This window comes from Dermacentor andersoni, chromosome 7 (genome assembly GCF_023375885.2).
Source record: "Dermacentor andersoni chromosome 7, qqDerAnde1_hic_scaffold, whole genome shotgun sequence".
In the NCBI taxonomy this organism is placed as follows: Eukaryota; Metazoa; Arthropoda; class Arachnida; order Ixodida; family Ixodidae; genus Dermacentor; species Dermacentor andersoni.
In genome coordinates, this window is record NC_092820.1 from 166093871 (window position 1) to 166116180 (window position 22310).

General features: G+C 42.0%; 1 protein-coding gene across 2 annotated transcripts; it reads right to left on the bottom strand.

Annotated features, from left to right (window-relative positions):
- Nucleotides 1-6204: 6204 nt before the first annotated feature.
- Nucleotides 6205-21718, bottom strand: LOC126533302 (adipocyte plasma membrane-associated protein-like). 2 transcript variants are annotated; one of them, XM_055071611.2, is made up of 9 exons: nucleotides 21014-21718; nucleotides 20537-20671; nucleotides 18169-18281; nucleotides 17883-17972; nucleotides 16488-16604; nucleotides 15817-15988; nucleotides 13706-13840; nucleotides 11716-11989; nucleotides 6205-9168 (listed from the first exon to the last, which is right to left on the bottom strand). In XM_055071611.2, the coding sequence occupies exons 2-9, from the start codon at nucleotides 20647-20649 to the stop codon at nucleotides 8971-8973; spliced, it is 1212 nt and encodes a 403-aa protein (XP_054927586.2). In that variant the 5' UTR covers nucleotides 20650-20671; nucleotides 21014-21718; the 3' UTR covers nucleotides 6205-8970. The 2 variants fall into 2 exon arrangements, with proteins under 2 accessions (XP_054927586.2, XP_072145482.1); XM_072289381.1 differs by lacking the exon at nucleotides 21014-21718 and adding an exon at nucleotides 20758-20931.
- Nucleotides 21719-22310: the final 592 nt, after the last annotated feature.

Sequence of the window (22310 nt, forward strand, 5' to 3'; positions counted from 1 at the left end):
TTAACCCTAGAAATAATAGAAGCGGAGTACATTCACAATCTAAGTGACCTCCATGTAAGCACCCCTTCCATTGCTCTGTCACAACCTGAGTGAGATTACCTGGCCGATCGCAGGCCAATCATGGGCGCGTGAAGTGATTTGACTTATCAACGTTGTGCTCATTCTACATATCCTCTCTTTTTCTGTGTGTTTTCCTGTTTGCCGCACATATATATTATGCTCGTCCACAAATAAAGATCAGTTAGAAGTTAGCACTCTTTACTCATCTCTAACCTTCCTTTCCTACTTTCGTGTGCTACACAAACACCGCCGTTATGAACCACAATGAACTGCCCCAAGCTTGTACCCTAATACCAGTTGAAGCACCATTTCTAGATTCGGCTTAGGTCGTCTTGCAACAATTCCTGGTCAGTGTTATCGGAGATGCGGCAATATATGACACAATCATCCGCTAAAAGGCGGACAGGTGACGAAATCCCAGATGGCAGGTCATTGATGAAAATTAGGAAGAGAAACAGAGCAAAAACAGAACCCTGGGGTACTCCATAGATGACTACAGTAGTTTCAGATGCATGACTGGTGATGATGGTGAAATTTGAGTGGTTAGTTAAAAAGCAACGAATCCAGGATAAAACTAGAGAGTCGAGTGACAGCCACGCAAGTTTATAGATGGGACAGTGTGAGGAACGCAATGAAATGCTTTTGAGAAATCTAAATAAATTATGTCTGTTTGAAACAAAGAATCTAGATTTAGGTGAAGAACGGTTGTATATTCAAAAAGTTGCGTTTCGCACGAGAAGCCAGCCATGAAACCATCCTGGTGTTAACAGCGCAAAACGTAGACGGGACATGAGACGAGAAGACGACACCACAAGCGCTGTGGTGTCGTCTTCTCGTCTCATGTCCTGTCTACGTTTTGCGCTGTTAACACCAGGATGGAAAACAGACAAGCCCAAGCTGCTATTCTAGCAGAACCTGAAACCATGCTGTTTGGGAAAGAAGAAAGAGTTTCGATCGAGGTGATTCGTAATATGGGAGTAGAGTATATGCTTGAAGAGTTTACATGAGATGCATGTTAATGAAATGGGGCAATAATTAGATGGGTCAGTACGGTCTCCAGTTTTAAACACTCGCACAACATTGCTTGATGTCCAGTCATCTGGAATTTGACCAGTGTTGAGAGACTGGACAAAGATAAATTGTAGGATTTTGCTTGTGAATTGTTTCGTCCCTTTGATTTTCCTAGCAGGAATGTTGGTGAGTCCGGGTGAAGTTGACAGCTTGAGATTATCGATAAGCTTTGAAATTCCCTTGGATGTAATGGTGACAGGTGGCATAGAAGTAAAATTTAGTTTCAGTAAAGTAATAACTGTGTTTCGCTGGTTTGAGGTGAAATAGGAATTAATTGTATCGGAACACTTGGAAAGCGGAATGCATTTGCCATCGTCTCTTCTCAAGGATATGTTGTGTGAACTGTTTTTGAAGGGTGTTAGCAAATTCCTAAATTTTGGGGGCTTAACGCGCTTGGTGTCTAGAAGATTATGATTGAAAAATTTCCTTTTGGATGACCATAGTAACCGAGTGTATTCGCGAAGGCTGGCAAAGTATTTATTTCATTTCACAGGTGACGAATGAGAAGAAAGGGGTTAACCGAGGGGCCTGATTTGTATTACTCATAAGAAGCCGACAAACACTGACACTAAGGACAACATAGGGGAGATTACTTGTGCTCAATAAATTAAAGAAACAATAAATTAATGGAAATGAAAGTGGATGAAAAAATAAGCTGCCGCAGGTGGGGAATGATCTCACAACCTTTGCATTTCGCGTGCGATGCTCTACCAATTGAGCTACTGCGGCGTCATTTCCCCATCCAGTTTCTTGGGTATTTATGCTTCCTTGTAGAACCCTGGGAGTGTTAGCCAGCGCCACCACTCGCAGACCTTGGCAGCGGACGTGGCACATCCTTTGTGCTGCAGGCGTCACGAGAATGTGATATTTTTGGGTGAAGGTAACCGGTCAATAAACCCACACATGCTACCTGAAGGCATCAGTGTTGCTGTATTCAAGACCCTCATTATGTAATAAACGAGAAGAAAGGGGGTTAACCGAGGGGCCCGATTTTTATTAGTCATATCATAAGAAGCCAACAAACACTGACAACAAGGACAACATAAGGGAAATTACTTGTGCTTAATAAATGAAATAAAGAAACGGTAAATTAATGGAAATGAAAGTGGATGAAAAAACAACTTGCCGCAGGTGGGAAACGATCCCACAACCTTCGCGCGGAGGTTGTGGTAAAAATGACAGCACGGTGTGTTGTTGTTTTACTTTCCTTTTGTCCGTGTCTTGTGTTGCGCTGTTGCGAACCTTACAATGAATCCTAACCAACTGGCCCGACTTGCCGTGTTGATGAGGTAGCTCAGCTAATGCTTCTTCCATTTATGGCAAGTAGCCACCTTGGGAAGCACTGCTGTAGCTGCAGTGTAGACATTCAATGCTCAAGCTTGTTTCAGCTTTGCAGGTATTATAGCTAGCTCTACTTACCATGTTTATGATTCTGTAAGGTTGAATTCTAATTTTACACGCCACTACAAAAGTGTAAGAAAGGCAATGACCATAGTAAAATTTTCACTTAAGCTGTGGTCAGTGTCTTTCCTGTGCCAATTCCCAACCAGATCAGCTCTTGTTAAGCCCTTAATTTCACGCCACTGTAATACTGCACAGATATCAAATTGATAATCATTTAAAGAAGTAATAAATACAGTGCAACAAAATACTTTTTGTCAGTACATAGCACCAGCACTGAAACAGTTACCCAAACGTTCACAAAGAAATGTATTTGTGCTCTATGTATTGTTCTCCCACTCTTTGTAAACTGAAAGACAACAGTTTTCACCTAAGCTCGTGCAAGTATATGCACTTCTGTGATGAAATGGCATCAGCACTAACAAACTTTAATGTGTACCAAAGTTGGTAATGAAACATTATTGGAGGTTTTCATACAAAGTATGACATCTGCCCCTATGCATGTGCAGCAGAACAAGTGACTTTACATTGTGCCCCTTTATTTTTAAGAACTTAAGATATAGAACAAGTGTAGCAGTTCAGCATAAGCACACATTGAGTGTACGTAAAGCATCGCAGTCCACTCATTTTGTTCAGCCATTCTCAAATTTAGAGCACCATGCCTGGAAATAGTTTTACATTTTCAGAGTCAGAAAGGACCATTGTTTTGCAATACTAGTGAATCAGTATTAGCACGCTATAACATGCATGCCGGCTATAGCTGTGCACTTAATAAGCATGTCTGTCTGACACAGTGCAACAAATGCACTGTGTCGACAACCAATAAATACAACCAATAAATACCATTATCACCTCTTGTAAACTGCACTCTGAACGGTTTCATATAGTACTAATGGCCTCAGAACTGAATGGAAGTGTGCGAAGAGTGCATATTAAGCAAGATAGAACAGCATGCAGAAAGGCTTTTTCCTGTCTCTATACAGACACAACCTTGCACGACTGCTCATAGATGCTTAAGGGAGCAGTAAAAAATGCAGTTTCTTTCATGAATACAAATGTGATTCAGTATGGTTCTTATGAATATAACTAATAGACTGGGTCCTTAGTAAATGCAACTTCTTTACAGGAAACTTAGAAATCTTAATTATCAATGCACCAAAAAAATTTAAAAAATGTCTTTTTAAAATGGTAATTCAAATGTTTATAAAATGGGTACAACGACCAATCTGCTCTTTTATTTCAGAGTGTCACTAAATGTACTAGACTTTATTTTCAAATATGAAGCAAACAGTGCAGAGAAGGAACAGGCTAGGCACTTGGATGGAATTGAAAGCTTAAAAGGCAGCAAAAGGGCATTCACATGCAGTGTTATCTTGAATATACCTTTCCAGTAACCAATGTTCTAAAAGCCTTATTTTGCGCGCGCGCACACGCGCACACACGCACGCACACACGCGCACGCACGCGCACACACACACACACACTGATTTGTGGTGCTTTCAAAAGTTACCATTTGGAATTGAAACTGACCTGTGGCTGGCCTACCACAAAGGTATCGGTGTGGGCGCTGGATCCATGTTTTGATTAGGAGGTCCACCATCTCTGCTAACCGGAAGGGCTTGATTTTCACCCTTTGTTGCAATACTTTGTTGAAATCTTCTATGGACAACTAAGACGCCCATGCAGAAAGTTGGTCGATGAGATCACAGCTACGGAAATTCCTCTTCGTGCTACCCCAGAGAAAGATGTGGCTGCTTACTCAGGGATTGGTGGGCTCAATGGTTTCTAGTATTCTGTACAAGTTAAAACAAGACATCAACAGTGTAAAACAAATTGCGCATCAAGAATATTACTCTTTTTTTTAAAGGGACACTAAAGCACAACAATAAGTCAGTTTAGACTGATAAAGCATTGTTTGAGATCTCTGCAGGCAGTTGTCTTAAAATAATAGTTTGAATATTAGATGAGAAAAATGAAGGTCAAAATATCAGTATTTGAATTTTGCACCGAATCCCTGACGTCAGTGTGACGTCAGGGATTCCAAGGTATGATTTCATATTTGGGCTGCGTTGGCTCATTAAAGGTTCCCCAAACTTGCCATGTTTAATATTTGGTTCCTCTGGAACACAATGCAGTCAATATGTACCGCCAAATAAGTAAGTAGGCCCTAGAAGACGCTATCAAAACCCATGACGTCACAGCGACCTGGTGCGGGAAATTCAAGGTGGCGTCGCCACCTCTATATTGCTTTTAAGCTTCTCTTTTGCTTATTAAGCGTCTTATCGTGGTAAGATTGGCGCATTTAAGAAATTTTGTAGAAGGGTAATTTAATGATGCAGAAGAAATTTTCTCTTTGGCGTCTCTTTAAAATCAATTGATGCGCCCCAGAGAAAGTGATCAAACGGAGCACTGACACACAAACTTTGTGCCCACTTTTGTGAACCACAATTCCTTGAGCAGCACAAATAATTATTACATCACACTTTGTGTAGCTAGTTTAAAATGTATTCCAAGTGCAGCACCATTTTATACATGAAGCAGGAGACTCTTCACATCACTGAAACCATAGGTGGAATTTATGCGGTGTCACAATCAACTCAAGCACAAGATGTCAGTGTGACCTAATGGATTTCAAGGCTCAATGCAGTAATTGACAGTGATGTAAGGACCCTTCCAAATGCATGCTTCTTTTTTGAGATGCAGGAACACTCTCTCCTCTTATCCTCTCGAGTGTGGAATGATCTGTTTTCGCAGCATGGTCACAGTGTATGTGTACACGTCAGTTGTGTCTGGTACCATGAGACTGCCACATCGAGAATAGACATCTGTTTCACGTCCAAAGCCACACTACACTTTGTGCATGTTTTGTGCTGTATCACAAAAAAATAATGTACTAATTAATAATCGTTCTGTATCATTAAACAATTAAGGTTCCATAGCATAATTACAGAGTTCACAGCTATCCATTCAATTGGTACTATAAAAACGAAACAAAAATTTTGTGGTATACTCCTAAAAAAACTAAGTACTCTCTCGTCAGCACAAACAAATGCAAAATTCCTACATTCGAAATTCGAACATTTTTTTTTCGATTGTCTTCACAACGGCCAGAAGTGCATGGCTCGGAGACACCATCTTGAAGATGTCTAAACTTGAAATAGTTTGAATAGCAGCTTGGGCTTTGTTTTCTATCCTGGTGTTAACAGTGCAAAACGTAGACGGGACACGAGACGAGAGGACGACACTACAAGTCTGCGCTTTTGGTGTCTTCTCGTCACGTGTCCCATCTACGTTTTGCGCTGTTAACACGAGGGTTGAAACAGCTGTAGCTGCTTCTAGCCTGCTCCAATTGCATCAAGCTAGCTAATACCCAACTTGTGCTTCCTGGAGGGTACCTGGCTCAGATAGGAGTTGCAGCCTTGACACCGTATACAGCCCTGATGCGAGCCTGGTAGACTTTTTCTTGTTCCCACAGCTCAAGAGCTCTACCAGTGGCTAAGTCTACTGTGTGCTGTTAATTTTGACCAGTTTCAACTTGAATAAGTTTAACGGCATTCAACAGATTTGGGGGGGGGGGAGGTAGGGCTTACCTTGAACTTCTTGGAACATTCCGTAAACTCCAAAGCTCCGGATACGCAGGATCATTGCACCAAGTAAAAAGAAAGCAAACTGTTGGCACAAGTGAATGCTTTTATTGCAACATCTGCCCGTAAACTGCACAACCCAGAACTTTTTGTGAAACAGCCGCAAAAAATTTGAAAACGACTGGTATTTATAATGCCCTGGTGCAAGTGCACACAGAAAAATGCTTGTTCAGAAATTAGCAAACAACCATTAACCATTATAAAATACCCAGTAACTAACCTATGTTACCCTCTTCCCTATCACTATATCCCATATATGTACAGGCCATGTTAAGGAAGTCTTAGAATATGCAGTACGATAGACTTGAAACTTCTCCATAATTTGTGTAGTATGGCTTTCAAAAAATTTTATCAACCACATTTTTTTATTTGGTAAACTCTTGCCTTTCACAGAAGTGCGGACATACAACAGCCCTCTGAGAAGGGTTGTAAACTTGAAATAGTTTTAGAAGCAACATTTTCAATAAACAATACATAGCATATACACAAGAGCAGCATTCCATTCAGGCCTATCATGTTCACGCTTCAGGCAATTGCTCCTTCCTCTAACAAAACTGGCTCAATGCCGATGTTGCAAGCAATGGAAGTACGCCACTTTGGCAGAAAGACATAAGAGCTACGTTTAAAAGTAATGGAACAACAGTCACATTTTCCAAAAGCTTCTGTATTTACACGTAACACTAGCGACAACAGGTAGTTCAGGAGCTGTATTCTCAGTTAATCACTTTCAGGGATATTACTTCAATATACAGTTTTGTGAGAAGTACAGTTCCACCATATACAGTAAAACCTTGTTAATGCATACCCGCTCAAGTAATTCCGGTTCAAATGTAGTAGCGGTGAATCCCTGCTATGTCGCCACTGAACCTTATGTATTGGCGGACCGCTTAAGCCGTAGTCGCTTAACAGATGCCAAACGGTTAGTGCGTAGTATTTACTTCATTTGTTGGCACACACAAGCATGGAATCGGCAAAATGTAGTGCACGCATACCATAGATAGCGAAATTGCAGTGCACAGGCCTTTCCCGAACTGCAGCTACCACTGATGGCAACATCAAAACATGGCAGCCATGACTCGTTTCCTGCTCCCATAGCTACTAGCGCTTCTACATCATCAAGGATGATGACGTGGATGACGGCTCTTTTATACCTGACGTGGCTAGTGCGTTGACCGTCATGAGGGCGTTCACAGAGAAGTGGGGCCTGATGGAGGAACTGGTTCGCAGCCTTGCCATGTTTGAGGATGACATCGTCGTTGCAAGGCTACCACGGCGGCAAGTGAAAATCAGATTATATGCTGCCTGCTCGCATATTAAACTTTTCTGCATGTGTGTGAGTGAGAACATTTTAGTGGGGGGGGGCAGCAAGTCTATAGCCACTCATCTGCCATTGTCGGTTAATTAGTACATCGCTTAGTGCATACCTGATCCACGTTCACTGCCAACTACGTGTTAGCGAGGTTTTGCTGTACATGTTGAATAAACTCCACTTCACTGCAGACACGACTCCAAATGAAACAAAGTACCTGAAAGTTGACCCGAGAACATAGACCAAGCATACATAACATTCTGCACCACATGTAACCAGTTTACCCAGGTATTAAAAATATGTGGCCAGCATTTCAGTTTTAGTTTAGCTTTGTTAGAGTTGCGCTATTGTACTGTAAACGTATTCCAAGTGCAGGAGTTCATGGCCTATACTTCCCCCTCAGTGAGATTTGAGCTAAGCATCAGGAACTGCCTGCTTCAAGCTTTACATTGTGGCAGCATGTGTGTTCGTGTCATGGTTGAACAAGACTGCCACGGCAGTCCTTCATTCTGAAACTTGAGCTTCGCTACATGCAGCATTGCTGGTCATACATTCTTGAGCTCGAATAGAACAATGGCAGAACAGTGACAAAGCATGTTGGAAGAGCTACTTTGTAATTGTCAGTATCGTGCGATACGTCAGTAACGTAAGCAAATTCACTGAAGGTCAAGACGACCGAATGGCGATGCCCTCAGGCATCTCAGCTGACTAGCTGGCATCTTTCTTGGTGTTGGCAGACACCATAAACTTCAACTGCTGCTTTCTTCATTTTTACACTTTGCAGTCATAACACTGCATCAGACTTGTCCAGCCTGTAAAGACTAGTTTAGTCGAGAGCAGCACTACCATTGATCTCTAACATCCGTGCTTCACTCTGCTGCTCGCACTCCCACTCATGGTATATAAAGGTATAAGCATACTAGTCAGGCATGATATGAAGATCGTCGCACCAGTATTGACAGAAGCAACTGTCATATGATCCTGCACTTTCAGCATAAAAAGGATTGAAATTGAAGGGGTTTTCCTTGTTTACTGTTTCTCACACTGAGGGAGATAGTTGCTTTGAGTAACTGTAAACAGCTCCAAACGTAGATGAGAAGGAAGGAAACATTGAAAGCTCCCTACAATGACATGACTACTAGATCAGTCTACTTAATGCAGTGTCCTTCCCATGACGCAAACTACCTGTGCCAAGCTAGATCAACGATGGAAGCATTATGAAAAACTATCAGAAAGAGCATAAGGCACCGTTAAAACATCTGAATGCTGCTATGAACTTGGTTAGTTAATCACGAGCTTCTCATTTTTGTGTATGTGTGTCCCTGTAGATGGCACCAGTATTCTATATTCGGAGAGCTGCGTTGTGCCAGAGTTACTGGTGCGAGTATGTGCATGTCTTGGAGGATGCTGGTACTGCTGTTGCCAGTGTCTCTGGAGAGTGAGTGAAGGTGTGATGATGGGCAGGTGTGTTAAGCAGTGCAATGACTAGAGCTTGATCCTGCCCAGAAACGGGTTTCGGTAGGAGCCCAGGTAGAGGTAGCCGTCGTGCTCCAGCACCTCAGACAACATGTGAACCTTGTGCTTGGGCGAGTGGAAGCTCCTCAGGATGCGCCCATCGGCGGCCAGCTCGACAACCAGGCCATATTGTGGCACTGTCTCGAAAAGAATCCATCCATTCTCAAACTAGGAAAGAAAAAAAGAGGATGGAAAGATGGAAATGGCTTAATGGGCCATGAATAGACTGGGACATACTGAATGATGAGGCACACTGCACAGAGAGTTATATCACAGGCACTACTATAAGTATAGCATTTGGCAACTGGACCACTTAGTGGCTATGGCATTGCGCTGCTGAGCTGGAAGTCGCAAGTTCAATCCCGACCTTTGTGATCGCATTTCGATGGGGGCAAAGTACAAAAATGCTCCTGTAGTTTGATTTAGGTGCATATTAGAAAATCAAAGGTAGTCAAAATTCGGAGTCCCTCATTATGGCATGCCTCAAAATCATATGGTTTTGCCACATAAAAGGGAAATGGGGCTGGAAGGCTGTCTGTTCATTTGTAGCTGCTACTTTGATGCTACATGAGTAACACAGTGCACGGAACCCTGCTTTAGTTTAAAGAGATACTCCGCTTTTCTGATGGCAAGTAGCAATGAACTCATTTTGCCGAAACATTTGCCTTTGATGAGGTTTACTTGTGTATGTTGTACAGGCAGTGCACCAGAGTGAGCACCACTACCTCAGAGGCCATGCAGAGCCCTTACGCTTTCTGTACTCCAGTGAAGTGTTACGTTTCAAAGTGCTAATGACTAAACTGCTTCCAGGCCACGGAGGATTCCAGGCACATGAGCTTTTTCTAAATGAGTCAAATCCACCTAAACAGAACTTGAGAAAAACGAAAAAAAATTGTTATCGGACCGAAATGCAATGCTATGAAAGCAAATTTACATGTCAGCTAGAGCAACTTCACAGCGACAAGTAAGGAAAATTTATGCAGCACATTTGACCAATATTAGCATTTACAGTCAGGATTTGAAATGCTCGATTTGATGCGGTTTTGGTCAGAAAACATTGTTGAAAATGACCTTTAGAACAGTCTGATGTTACTGTAGTAGAAAAGCTATTGGAACATTGGCAATTAGGGGCACTGCTATGCCTCATGAACACTGAGAATAATATTTGGAGGGACCAAATTCATCTGCTTGAAAGCATAGAGAGCCTCATTCGTAATGTCTCACAGGATCTCTTTCTTGAGCTGCATTGAAGGCTGTAACAAAATCAGGGACAACTCACAAAGAGACTGCCATAGTGCCTTGATCACACCGTGTGGCAAGTTCTATAGGACGAGTGAATTTGACTCATATTGATCAGTACACCAGCAGGATCTGGCCAATTTCTGATCTGAAACAGGATCTGTGCACCTGTGCTGCTGGTGCTATCTGAACCAATTTGTTCCAACAGGCTTTTTAGAGGAAAGCTGATTATATGTGCTTGCCATTGGAGCACAATTTAACCTAGTTTCGGTTTCTGGGTTTGGCTCATTTCGAGGAAAAAAAACTTCATGTGACATGCAACAAAACTATATAACACAGATGTGAAGTAAATATAAAATTCTTACTGATATCAGCATGCAATGAATATAATATACTTGTAATGCATACTGAATATAATGAAGGCATTTCTTGTGTCATGTACAACTATCACGATGAGGTTCTACCACAGCGCACAGCTGCTCTTACATTTTCTTCTAATTTTCGTTCTATGTGCTACAAGATTTAATTACACAAGGCAGCTGGAAGCATTGTCACAGGACTAGACCGTCATCAAAAAGCATTTTTACCCTGATCCACTCAGCTGCAAAGACCCCGCAGTGTTGATTACCAGTCGTAAAGGCACCATTACCGAAGACGTGCTTGTTAACACAGCTCTCCACTTGTCTCCCAACTTTCTAATGCACTGACATGCATAGAACAAAATCGGGTAAAAAGTCAAAGAAATAAAATAAAATTATGGGGTTTTACGTGCCAAAACCACTTTCTGATTATGAGGCACGCCGTAGTGGAGGACTCCGGAAATTTGGACCACCTGGAGTTCTTTAACGTGCACCTAAATCTAAGCACCGTGGGTGTTTTCGCATTTTGCCCCGATCAAAATGCGGCTGCCGTGGCAGAGATTCGATCCCGCGACCTCGTGCTCAGCAGCCCAACACCATAGCCATTGAGCAACCACGGCGGGTGGAAAAATCAAATAGCTGATGAAAGAGCAAGCCTTATTAAAAACATTCACACTTTAAAACAATACGTGGCTTTTAATGGCCAACTGCAGTGAAACTAACTGTGGGTGACTGTTAAAAGGTATCTATCATAACCCATTGCCAAGAGTGACACCGAAGTAAAGGGCTCGGGTTTAATTTTGACCATATCAGGCACCCAAAGCACGGCACACCAGTTTTTTCATTCCACCCCCATTGTAATGTAACCACGGCAACTGGGAGTCTAACTGTGACCTTATGCTCAGCAGTGCAACTACATAGCCGCTAAGCCACCATGTTACATACACCATGTCATGTTATGCACACTAGTGTGCGTTGAACATTTAGGAATTTTGCAGGATGGAATCAGCCGATGCAAGACAGGGGTGATTGGAGATTGCTGGGAGATACCTAGGTTTTACAGTGGACATACTAAACAAGTCGGGTAACACTGGCAACGTGTGCTACATAGACTAACCTGAGCTGCCCAATCATTAATGACGGGCATAGGGTAGAATCGGGAGGCCGTCTTCAATGCCGTTCCAACAAGATAGACAAAGCGGATGGTTGCCTTGCGGATAAATGGCAAGGGGATGAAGTAGTCAATGATGCTTGTGTCATTGGAGGAGCGGCCCGTCGCAAATGCCACCCAGTAGCCGCCTCGCTTGCTTGGCCGAATGTTATCGGGCCAGCCTGGAAGGTTGTCAACGAACACCTCTGTCTGACCCTGCTTTGGACCTTTGAGGTGGTACCTGAAAGGGATGGAGACAGGCTTGAAATTTGCAGGCAATGCTCCAATCTGCTATACTAACAGAAGAGTCAACACTGTAGTTGCACTAGAAAACTGCTTTGTTCAGTAGCTGTTTTGTTCCAAGCTTTATTGTAGAAGTTATAACTTGAACAATATTACAATATTATAATATGTATTGCCAGACTTGTACATGTCACAGAAACAAAATAACCTACTAAAATTACTTCATTCAAAAATGTAATTGACCACATTTACTAATTACTGCCCCATGATAGTAATTTAGGAATTTATCAATAGTAATTGATTACTTCTTTGTTGCTTTCCTCGCAACATTTGTTAGCATTGCATAGATACAGTACCTAAATGGAACGAGCTGGCCTGGCACTTTCAGTGCATCCTCTGCAGCCCTTCATACATTGCTGAATTATCTGCACTAACAATTTCTTTTTAAAAGTTGTCGGTAATCGTCCCTCAATTTTGTTCTGAAGACATCAGCAGCAGCACTAAAAACTTGCTCGAGGTGGAAAATATAGGGAAAGACGGGGAGGTTAGTCAGTTCGCTCATTGCAAGCTATGGGAGGTAGGGCAGTGTTGCAACTTATATGAATCTTGAGGACAACAATGTGTTTACTCCGCCAGCCAAATCATCTATAAACTGCGGTGCTTCATTGTTGCTGGGACTTGAAGCTACCAGCTGTGCCAATGAAAACTGAAAAGCTGGAAAATTGTCCAATTTCTTTGCATTAACGTCCCAAGTAGCATTAGATCGCTAGCAGGAAATACCAGCACCGATTCAATGAGGAAACGTATGTTGAGCCCCCGAGTTTGCCTGTCTGAACATGTGTATTTATGAGTGCTACGCGGCACGATGTTGGCATTCTATTGTAGTTTTTGCCAAATTAAGGTTCGCGAAGCTGCGTCACACGTTAAAGCTTGTCTCATCAATAAATAACTGATTACATGTAACTGGTTATCGAAAAAATAATTTATTTACAATGAGAGTTACTTGAAGTTACAATGAAGTAATCATTCAATTACAAAATCACAAAAATGTAATTTATTACAAATTGCATGTAATTAGTTACACCAGTCTGCATGTAACACACGCACACGCACACACACGCACGCACACACACACACACACGCACACGCACACACACACGCACACAACTCAAATGTCCAGTGGCTTGAGTTGGCTGGCCTGCAGCCAGCATGCCAATTCCACACAATCACACTGCATGGTTACACGAGTACCGGTGCAAAGCATGTCTGTAGTTTGGCATTGTTCTCACACAATGTAATGGCATAGAAAGCAGCTGACGGACCAACAAAATTTATATAGACCTCTCACTTTTTTTTTTCTATGCTAGCATTTCTTAAGCGAAAACCTGATGAGAGATTTTTTGTCTTGCCGATATTTCTGCAAAATATATAGAATGAATGAAAGCACCTGTCGGGCCTTGTGACACAGCTCAAACTCAATCAGGAAAGCAGCCTAAGCGTGCAGGCAGTCATTACACAACATGAAAGAAACAAAGATCTAGAAATTTCAAAAATGAACCTTCTATGAGTATGGCCCAATGTCATTTCCTTGAAGTAGGCCAAAAGTGTGATGATAAATACAACAAGGTTACATGCACAAGCATGGATACTACAGTCTTGTGCATTCCAGAGAAAATTCTTTAGAGCGCTTACGCCAACAGCTAGGCTCAATTACCTTAGGATGCGATTCATGGACAGCTCGCACACCAGGAGGCTTTTCTTGTCATGGGAAATCTGGACTCCATTGGGAAGGTGCAGGCCCTTCATCAACACAGTCGTCTTCTGCGTCTTGGGATCAAACTTGAGAATTCTTGTTTTGAAAAGTAGAAGGCGATGAGATTAGAGAACACTCACTTGCATGGATTATTGAAGATGAAAAGCCAAATTTTCTGGGATGATTTGTTTTGGTATGGGGTTTAGTACAAAGAGTTTTTTCTGCACATCTTGTTCAAGCTGCACAACTGAAGCTGATGTTGAGAATGAAGCAAAACTGCTCAGGTTGCACTTGTGGCATTCTGTGAATATCTTAACTTCAAAGTTAACAGTTAAAAATGAGGAAAAGCAGAAACAACTCCAGTGTAATTTTTGCTCATTGAAGGTTGTGAATAACGTTTTACTTCTAAAAGATATTGAATTACCAGAAAGCGTTTAAACAAAGTCACTGCCAACAGATTTTTCTTGTTAACTATTACAATTAACCTTATTCATTCACAGAAAGCATCCTTCTCAGCACTTGCCAAAAAAGAAAAGCTCTTGGAAGGAAGACAGCCACAAAGTCAGAAATGGAAAGAAAAATAGTAAACAATAAAAACAGTAAATATATAGTCAGATGCCAAAAAAAAAAAGAAGAAAATGGAAGCTCCATTATATACACGCATGCCTGGCACGCTTCCAAGAGTTCAGTAAGGAAAGAGGCACGCAATGCTTGCACACACGTCATCATGAAAGACCATTGGAACGTATGGATGAGCCAAGCGTCTTAATTTCTTCCTTCCTCATGATCAAGGTCGCTCTAGTGAAGGGAGTGCATCTTCCTCGTAATCCCATCACAGCTTTTCAAGCTCTATAATTTCTTTTCCTGCTGTCACATTCTCCAAAACAGCTGGTATTGCAGATATTATTTTGTTTTTAATGCCCCATGTAGCCTCTGGCAAGAATAAACTTTGTATGAGGAATATGTCATGGTGACGAATGGTCGCACAATAGAACCTGGCACCTGTGGTGTGCCATAACCTTCACGCTTTATTGGGTGTTCTGAACAGCTTTGTTATTGAGGCATTTATAATTTATTGATTTAATGCATACGTGTTCCTATGCTAGTTGTAGCTATGTGCATATATGATACAACATCAGTGGGCATGTATGGACAGCTGGCCAGAACACATGTTCCATGACAAATGAGATTTTCTGCTCAGTTAACACGTGGCATTTCTACTTTAATTAATCATTATAGTTTACCTAAGTTATATTGCAGATTTAAACTTTGAATTCAAGGCAATGTGGCTTCACAGAAATAGCCTTTTTTGTAAATCCTGTGTCCCATAGGCTTTTGTGGCTGAATGTACATCAATGATTCCACCAGGGGATATTTTAACATGCGCCAAAAGTGCAATACATGAGCATTTTGCAATCTGCCTTCACCCGAATATGACCATGGAGACCAGGAATCGAACCTGCAACCCCGTGCTTATCTGCAGAATAAGACAGCCACAGAGTCACCACAATGGGTCTTAATGCCCATGTTCACAAGATAAACCTGTTGAGGCATTCAAGAACATAAATTTCTGCATACATTTCGTAGCGATTGCAATGTAGATTAAATACTCAAATTGTTTCCTCCTGGGAGACATTTTTGAAAGAAAAGCCCTCGGTAGCGACCTCAACATCTTAATTATTGATAATGAATTCTCCACAAACACAAGCGAGCAGGGAGCTACGAAAGCATCCCATCTTGTGTTAGGACTTGATAAGGCGCCTGCAGTGCAGCATCTGTTAGTCAAATTTGCAGCACTGCTTTACAATAGCATTATCAAACCTCATTTACACTGATATAATGAATTAAAGAATAATTTTCACGTAGCTATCAGCATGTCATGAAAATAAATATTATATTGAATATCCGATATACTGAAGTATTTTTGTGTTGGATGCAAATTTCTTTAACGAGATTTTACTGCTATTTTAAGACAGCTCTCATACCACGGTAACACTACTTGTACATATATCTCACGTCACTACAAATTCCCTTACAAGTTAAAACGAATGCAACAATAAATTCAGAATTACCTGCCAGTGTTCTCGTGCTCAAGGACAGTGTAGATAATCTTCTTCAGGGGCCACTTGTTGCTCGCTTCACTGATGTACACATAGCCGTCATCATCGATATCAATGTCATCGCCGAACACAATTTTCTTTCCTTCAATTTCAGTGCTAGACGGCAGAAGGTGCTGTACAGAACCTTTTAAGGAAAGTGGATGCCATCGGGAAATTTCAGTTTGAGCTTAACCAGCTGCAGAGCATTAACTGGTATTTCGACAAGCAGGTCAATACATCAAAGATAACATAATAAGCACTTAGATTTATGAAGAGAGGCTTGCAAAATTCATGTTTGTCACTTGCAGCACAAGCGACACCTTAATATAGCACGAACAGAAGAGTGAAACAATTTAATGCAGGCTCCTTCACATCCCCAATGAATGGATTGACTGTGTGGACTTCACATTTTAGCACTTACAATGTTTGCCATGAGTCGACGCTACAAGGAAAACAGAAGAAGCTAGAAACACTTTGGACTAAATGATACGATAACAAGAAATGAAGATGATTGCAAACATATTACGACAATTTCTTTGCACAAACTAACACAAACAAAAATGAATGGAAGTTGACGTAATAGTTTTGCAGAAGCCTGCAAGTTACAGCAGCACAGTGTCAATTGTCTATGAAGTTGTGCATACCAGTCTCCACGTTGACGGCGTACAGTCCATAGTAAGCATCGATAACAAAAAGGCGTCCGTCTTTGTTAAACCGCATTCCGAGTGGCCGACCGCACACTTCCTCTTCCCACAAGCCCTCTGTAGAATGACAGGAAAGATTGGATAAGCAGCCAATTCTAGACTTCTTTAGCAATGCTGCTTACTCATTATTTAGGTGCATGACATTTGCACTTTGTAAGTGTGATGTCTGAGTGCAAACAACAAGTACTTTGAAGTACGTATTTATTGTTTGTTGTTTGAGAGATGCAAGTTTCCTCCAGCAGATGTAGTGCAGAGTAATATTCACTAAAATTAACTGCATTTTAAATGGACGGTAAAGAAACGAGTAATTGCTTTGTACACTCAGATTCTTCTATTCTACATTTGCAACATGTTATTCGAAGTTACATTAAAAAGATGGTAAAATTTTTAAATCACGTAGGCAATTGTCACACTCTCATCCACAGAATAATGCTTCAATGAACTAAAGATCAATTAAAGGAGACAAACAGTGGCACTTCAGTTTCGTCACTTTGTATTTTGTCTGTTGGCACTTTGTTCCGATGATGAATGTGCAGCAACTTGTTCAGGTTTCGGTTTTTTCAGAGATTTTGGACAAATTCTGCATCTGCATGATTGTGAATAACGCTCAGGAAAATCATTGATTTAACCTTGAGAGCAACTTAATATTCAGAGCCAGGAAGCCCAGAATGTGCAGTACCGTCCACTGTTAAAATGAATGTTAAAGCTAATTACTACTGGATGCGACACAATTGTACACATGAACCTTTTCAGGAAAAATATGGCTGCTGTTAAGCATTGAGCAAGCATTATTTTGTAGGCTTTCATGTGAAATGTGATCCCCAGTCAGCGCAGGTAAAGTGTTCACTTTAAGGGTGGACCTTACTGTACATAACTCATCGAATCAGAAGCCAGAATGTTGCATGACTAATACAAATAACTAAAATATTCAGCACTAGAATTAAAATTATGGCGTTTTTACCTGCCATAACCACAACATAGTCATGAGACATGCCGTGGTGGGAGCTCTGGATTAATTTTGATCATCCAGGGTTCTTTAACGTGCACCCAATACATGGGTGTTCTTGCATTTAGCCCCCATCAAAATGTGGCCACTGCAGCAGAGATTTGATACTGCACCCTCTGGCTTAACAGAACAATGCCAAAGCCATTACGTCACCACGGCAGGTATTCAGCACTATATCTTACTAAATTTTACATTCAAAGAACACCAAGGGGTGCAGGAACAGTAATTAGGCGCCCTTTGTTATCTGCTGCAGTGCTTAAATGTGCAATAAATGTGCAATGCAAGAAAAGCGAGTGCTATAAATCTGGTGCACAACCTGAATAACTTACCACATTTTTTGCCTAACTTGGTGACGAGTGTCACCTTATTGCCAGTGATCTTGTAAATCTCGCCTCCCTCAGTCCCAGTGTAAATGCTACCTGTGAGTGAAGGAATTAAATTGGAGAAACGTTAGCAATAATTGCCACACTTTCCTGGACAAAGAACATTCCTGTAGAGAACAGTACATGGCTATCAGTCAAAGACATAGCTTTCGTAAGATAAAAGCATATGCTACACTTTAAAAAAAGAGCAGTTATAGGTGGCGGTAGGAAAAATGCTGTATATTTGCCTTACCTTTGTACACGGGCAGTGATTCAGGTCCACGAAGTTTATCTTTGAAGAGGTACTCAACATGGTCTAGTTTATCGTTCGGTTCTAAAGGCCCTTTTAAGTCTTGCACGCCAGCCCTGAAATAGCAACGTGTTGTGGCCTCATACAAATGGACTTTCCTTTCACAGACTGTACAAAATTTTTTAAAGATTGCCTGTGGTGGTTCCCACAATTCTAATCCTTGAACTGGATTGCTCGAAGAGGCAGACATTACTTGCACAATGAATTGAAATGCATAATGGGCTAATTAACACAATTTCATTAATGAAGTTTTTAACTAATTATTATACAACACACTGCAATTTACTAATTGTAGCCAGTCAGTTAACAAAGTCTATCCAATTGGTACGAAATGTGAAGATGGCACGAGTTTCAAGATATGCAGTGCCAAAGTTGCAGTAATTACATATGCACTGTTCCACTTTACCAAAATGCAGTTTTGTTCTTGAAGCACAAATATCACTGGACTGACAAGGTATTTTGTTGCTCACTTTATAAATATCTCCATACCGGTGTAATCCTAATTGTTTCATGTCGTATGCCTTGCAAATTTGCCAGCTACAATTTGTGAAGTGCAACAACTTATGTAATCTGTTGAAAACAGTTAAATTTTTTTCATTAGTCAATTATGCCTTTTGATTTCTCATACAAATAATGTTCACCTCTTCAAGTAAACCAGCTCAAGGACTAGAATTGTGCTATGTGTCGGAGGTTATTTAAAAAAAATTCTGCATGATCTAAAGAAACACATCTGCTATATACGCACTTTATTTTGCTAGAGTATGTGAAGATTAGTCAAATTCACATGACAAGTTTTCATAAATGGAAAGATTAGCATCCATGTACATGGCAAGGCTATGTTAACCAATTTTGACTTCTACCAGTCTGTCTACGTTTTGCAGATTTCTGCATAACTAATTTGAACAAGCAGACCTTTTCATGAGGCAAAAGCTTCTTGTACAGGAATGCAAGAAATTAATGTTTCACCACATTCTTCTTTTTACTATGATTGCTCACGTATATGATGTGCAATAGCTACAGAAACATGCACGTTGACTTATGTACCATGCGTCACACATAACTTGTGCCAAAATTTAAAAATATGCAAGTGCCATGTAGTTGGACAGAACCAAGGTAATGTTGCATGAAATGTGTTGTACAAATGTGCAACACATTGTTGTACATTGTTGTGTTGAGGTAATGCGTTGCATAAAGAAGTGCCACACGATTATATTGCGCAGTACTTTTTCGTGCAGGCCTTCCTTCAGGCTTATTCTGGAAATAATCTTTATGTGGCACATATTCAGAAACAGAAAGCTGGATCTGGTATCTTTCAGAATTGTCTCCAATTTTGTCTGACACTCTGCTCTGAATATAATATTTGAGAGGTTGGTTGTATAACAAATTCTGTAATTAGGCAAAACAAAAAAATAGACTTGCTCCAAGCGATGGAAACATTACCTTGGTTCTGTCCAGCTATGTGGCACTTATTTTTTTTTTGGCACAAGTTATGTGGGGGACGCATATGGTACATAGGCAAAGGTTTAAACCAGAAGTTTCAAAGGTATGTTACAAATGTTTGTAAATTTAAGTCGATATATATATTGCACATGCACTTCATACTTGCTAAAACACTTGCACAGCTTGACAGCGAGTTTGACATTCCCTTTAACAGATTCCCATTAACAATCCCATTAACATTCCCATTAATATGACCCTCGTAGCTGCAGACTACTGCCAGATGTAGGAATGACATATAGGCTCTGCCATATGTCTTATTGATCCCCGATACGTGTTCTTAATAGCGCGCACACACACACACACACATATATCAGAAGCGTAAGATATATGTATTCTCACGCAGGAAAATAACAATACACGGAATTTAACGCTTCCCTGAATGAAAATGTAACATGAACACGTTCGTAATTGCGTTGGACAAGAATTTTCGCAACGGTTACGGGCATTTCTTTTATTCCTCGATCCCGCGTACAAGATCGCAGTCCACGACGCATGCAAATGGATAGTGAATTCAGCAGGCGAGCCGCACTTAATTACATAACCGCAGTGCATTCTTCGTATGTCGAAACGTGCTGCTGGCAACGGAGAAATTGCTATTCACGACGCGTAATACAAGTTCAATCTCGCGAGACAGGTTTTCGGGAACGCCCATCTACCAGTTTCGGAACTGTCACGCAATGGCACACCACGCAGGCGCGCGCGTTCGCACATGACCCCCGGCACATTCATATCCTCCTCACCCGTGAACTTTTGCGGCGTCCCCGGTAAACAGCGCTAAAAAATTGCGGCGCGAAGGGCTTTACATACTCACGTGTTCTCGTTAGGCTCGAAGTCCAACGCCATAGGAATCAAGGGCAGGATGAGGACAAACGTTAGCACGTACACGGTGATCTTGAATATCGGTTTGAAAGTCCGCGTGACCATCTTGTCAGCTGCTGAGCAACCACTGCGGCGCGGACAGGAACGAAAGTTAATAAAAGCACAAAATGGACTCCGAGGAAAAAAAAGAAAAAAAGTTCCTTCGACTCTTACGCAAGGATTTAATCCGACTTTCAAATCCTTGACGCAGTTCAGCAAAGGTCGTTAACCTGTCGAAGCTACAGCTAGTATGCCAAGGCGCGCCAGCAACTTATCCCTCGAGCTGCTCGCTTCGCACTGTCGTCTGCTCGAGGGGTGTTTGCTTTCAAAGATGGTGGCCGCTCGACTGTGAGTAACGGGCAGCTCGGGCCGTCATCGACACGACACAGTCCTTTACGGAGCGTAGAAAAAGAACTTTCCGCGAACTTGCCTTGATTCCTCCGTGCGTGTACCTTGAGCGCAATTGCGGCTGTCGTTCTGGCGTTTGACCGTGAGACCGGCGGGCGGCGTGGCGCGCGCAGGTACGTGAGGTGAGGATGTGCTACAGCGACCGGTTTGAGGGGCGAGAGATAACACCGCAGCGGCGCTGGAGGAAGGAAAACTGATCCCTCAAAACGCCCCGAGGCGTTCGCTCGCGTACAGAGTCCCTCGCTATGCGCACGCACCTTGTTCCACTGCGTACTATATGTGCTCCAACTCATCCCAACCATAGCGATGACGCGACGCGTAACTGACAAGCGTTTCTTACTTTGTTTTTTTTTTTTAATTTGTCAACTGTCTAGGATTGAGCGTATCGCGAAGCTTGGCAGACGTGCGCGCGCGCGGCCGGTCATCGTCCTAGGACCGACAGCGCACGCGCAGTCCGATTTAGCACTTTATCTCTTTTTGGGTAACAAGTGCGTTTCCCGTGCACATGTCGCGCAAACTTCTCATTCGTTTTTTTTTCTGTTTGTTCCTTTTTTTACAGCCAGCCTGGCTATGGTTATGGCTAGCCGATTCGTCCGTCTGTCGCCTAGGTATACGCCAAAAAGCCAAAAACTCCGGCACAACCCGATGCGCATGCGAAAAAAAAAAAAAGAAAATAGGCGCGCGATCGGCTGCGCCAGTAGTGACGTCGTTGCACTCCGTCGCAGCCGAGCACGCGCGCAGCACTTTCTCTCCGGCTGTGAAATGGGTAGGTCACGCGTCATATGCACTCCTGAAGGGCAGGCAGCTTTCGATCAGCAATTGTCGCGAGCAGAACCGGGAACGACCCAAGCAACCTTGGCCAACTGCCGCTGCTTGGCCGATCGTCGGGAAATGATCGTCAAACGACTATATTGGCCAGCGAAGGTTGGCGAGAGGTCGGTATGACAACGGCCGCCGCCTTTACCGGCGGGCAGTCGGCAGAGGGCGTCTTGCCAACCTCTCTGTCAGACTGACTCCCGACCCGCCAGTTGGTCGCCGGCTCGGTACGATGGCAACGCGTCGGACCAACGCCCGAGGCCGATGAGTAGCATAATTTAATTTTTATATCAATTCCTGTCTGTCGGTCTATACTTATAAAATTCTCACTAGGGAAATTTGTTATAGGTGAAGGTAATACATTGTTATGCTTACATAATTTATACTTTTCGTGACTATTACATATATACACAGCTGCATTATAGCGCAATGCGTTCAGAAACAGCGATATATGTGTGTGGGACCGTTTTCTGAAGCAATATGAAACTCGTCGTACGCGTAAA

Bases quoted from the DNA above. Each gene is read 5' to 3' on its own strand.
- LOC126533302 (XM_055071611.2), bottom strand. From the start codon at position 20,649: ATGGTCACGCGGACTTTCAAACCGATATTCAAGATCACCGTGTACGTG. The intron at 18,282-20,536 runs GTGAGTATGTAA...TTGCTATTTCAG, and splicing joins TTCGAGCCTAACGAGAACAC to GGCTGGCGTGCAAGACTTAA. The intron at 15,989-16,487 runs GTATGCACAACT...TTTCCTTAAAAG, and splicing joins CGCCGTCAACGTGGAGACTG to GTTCTGTACAGCACCTTCTG.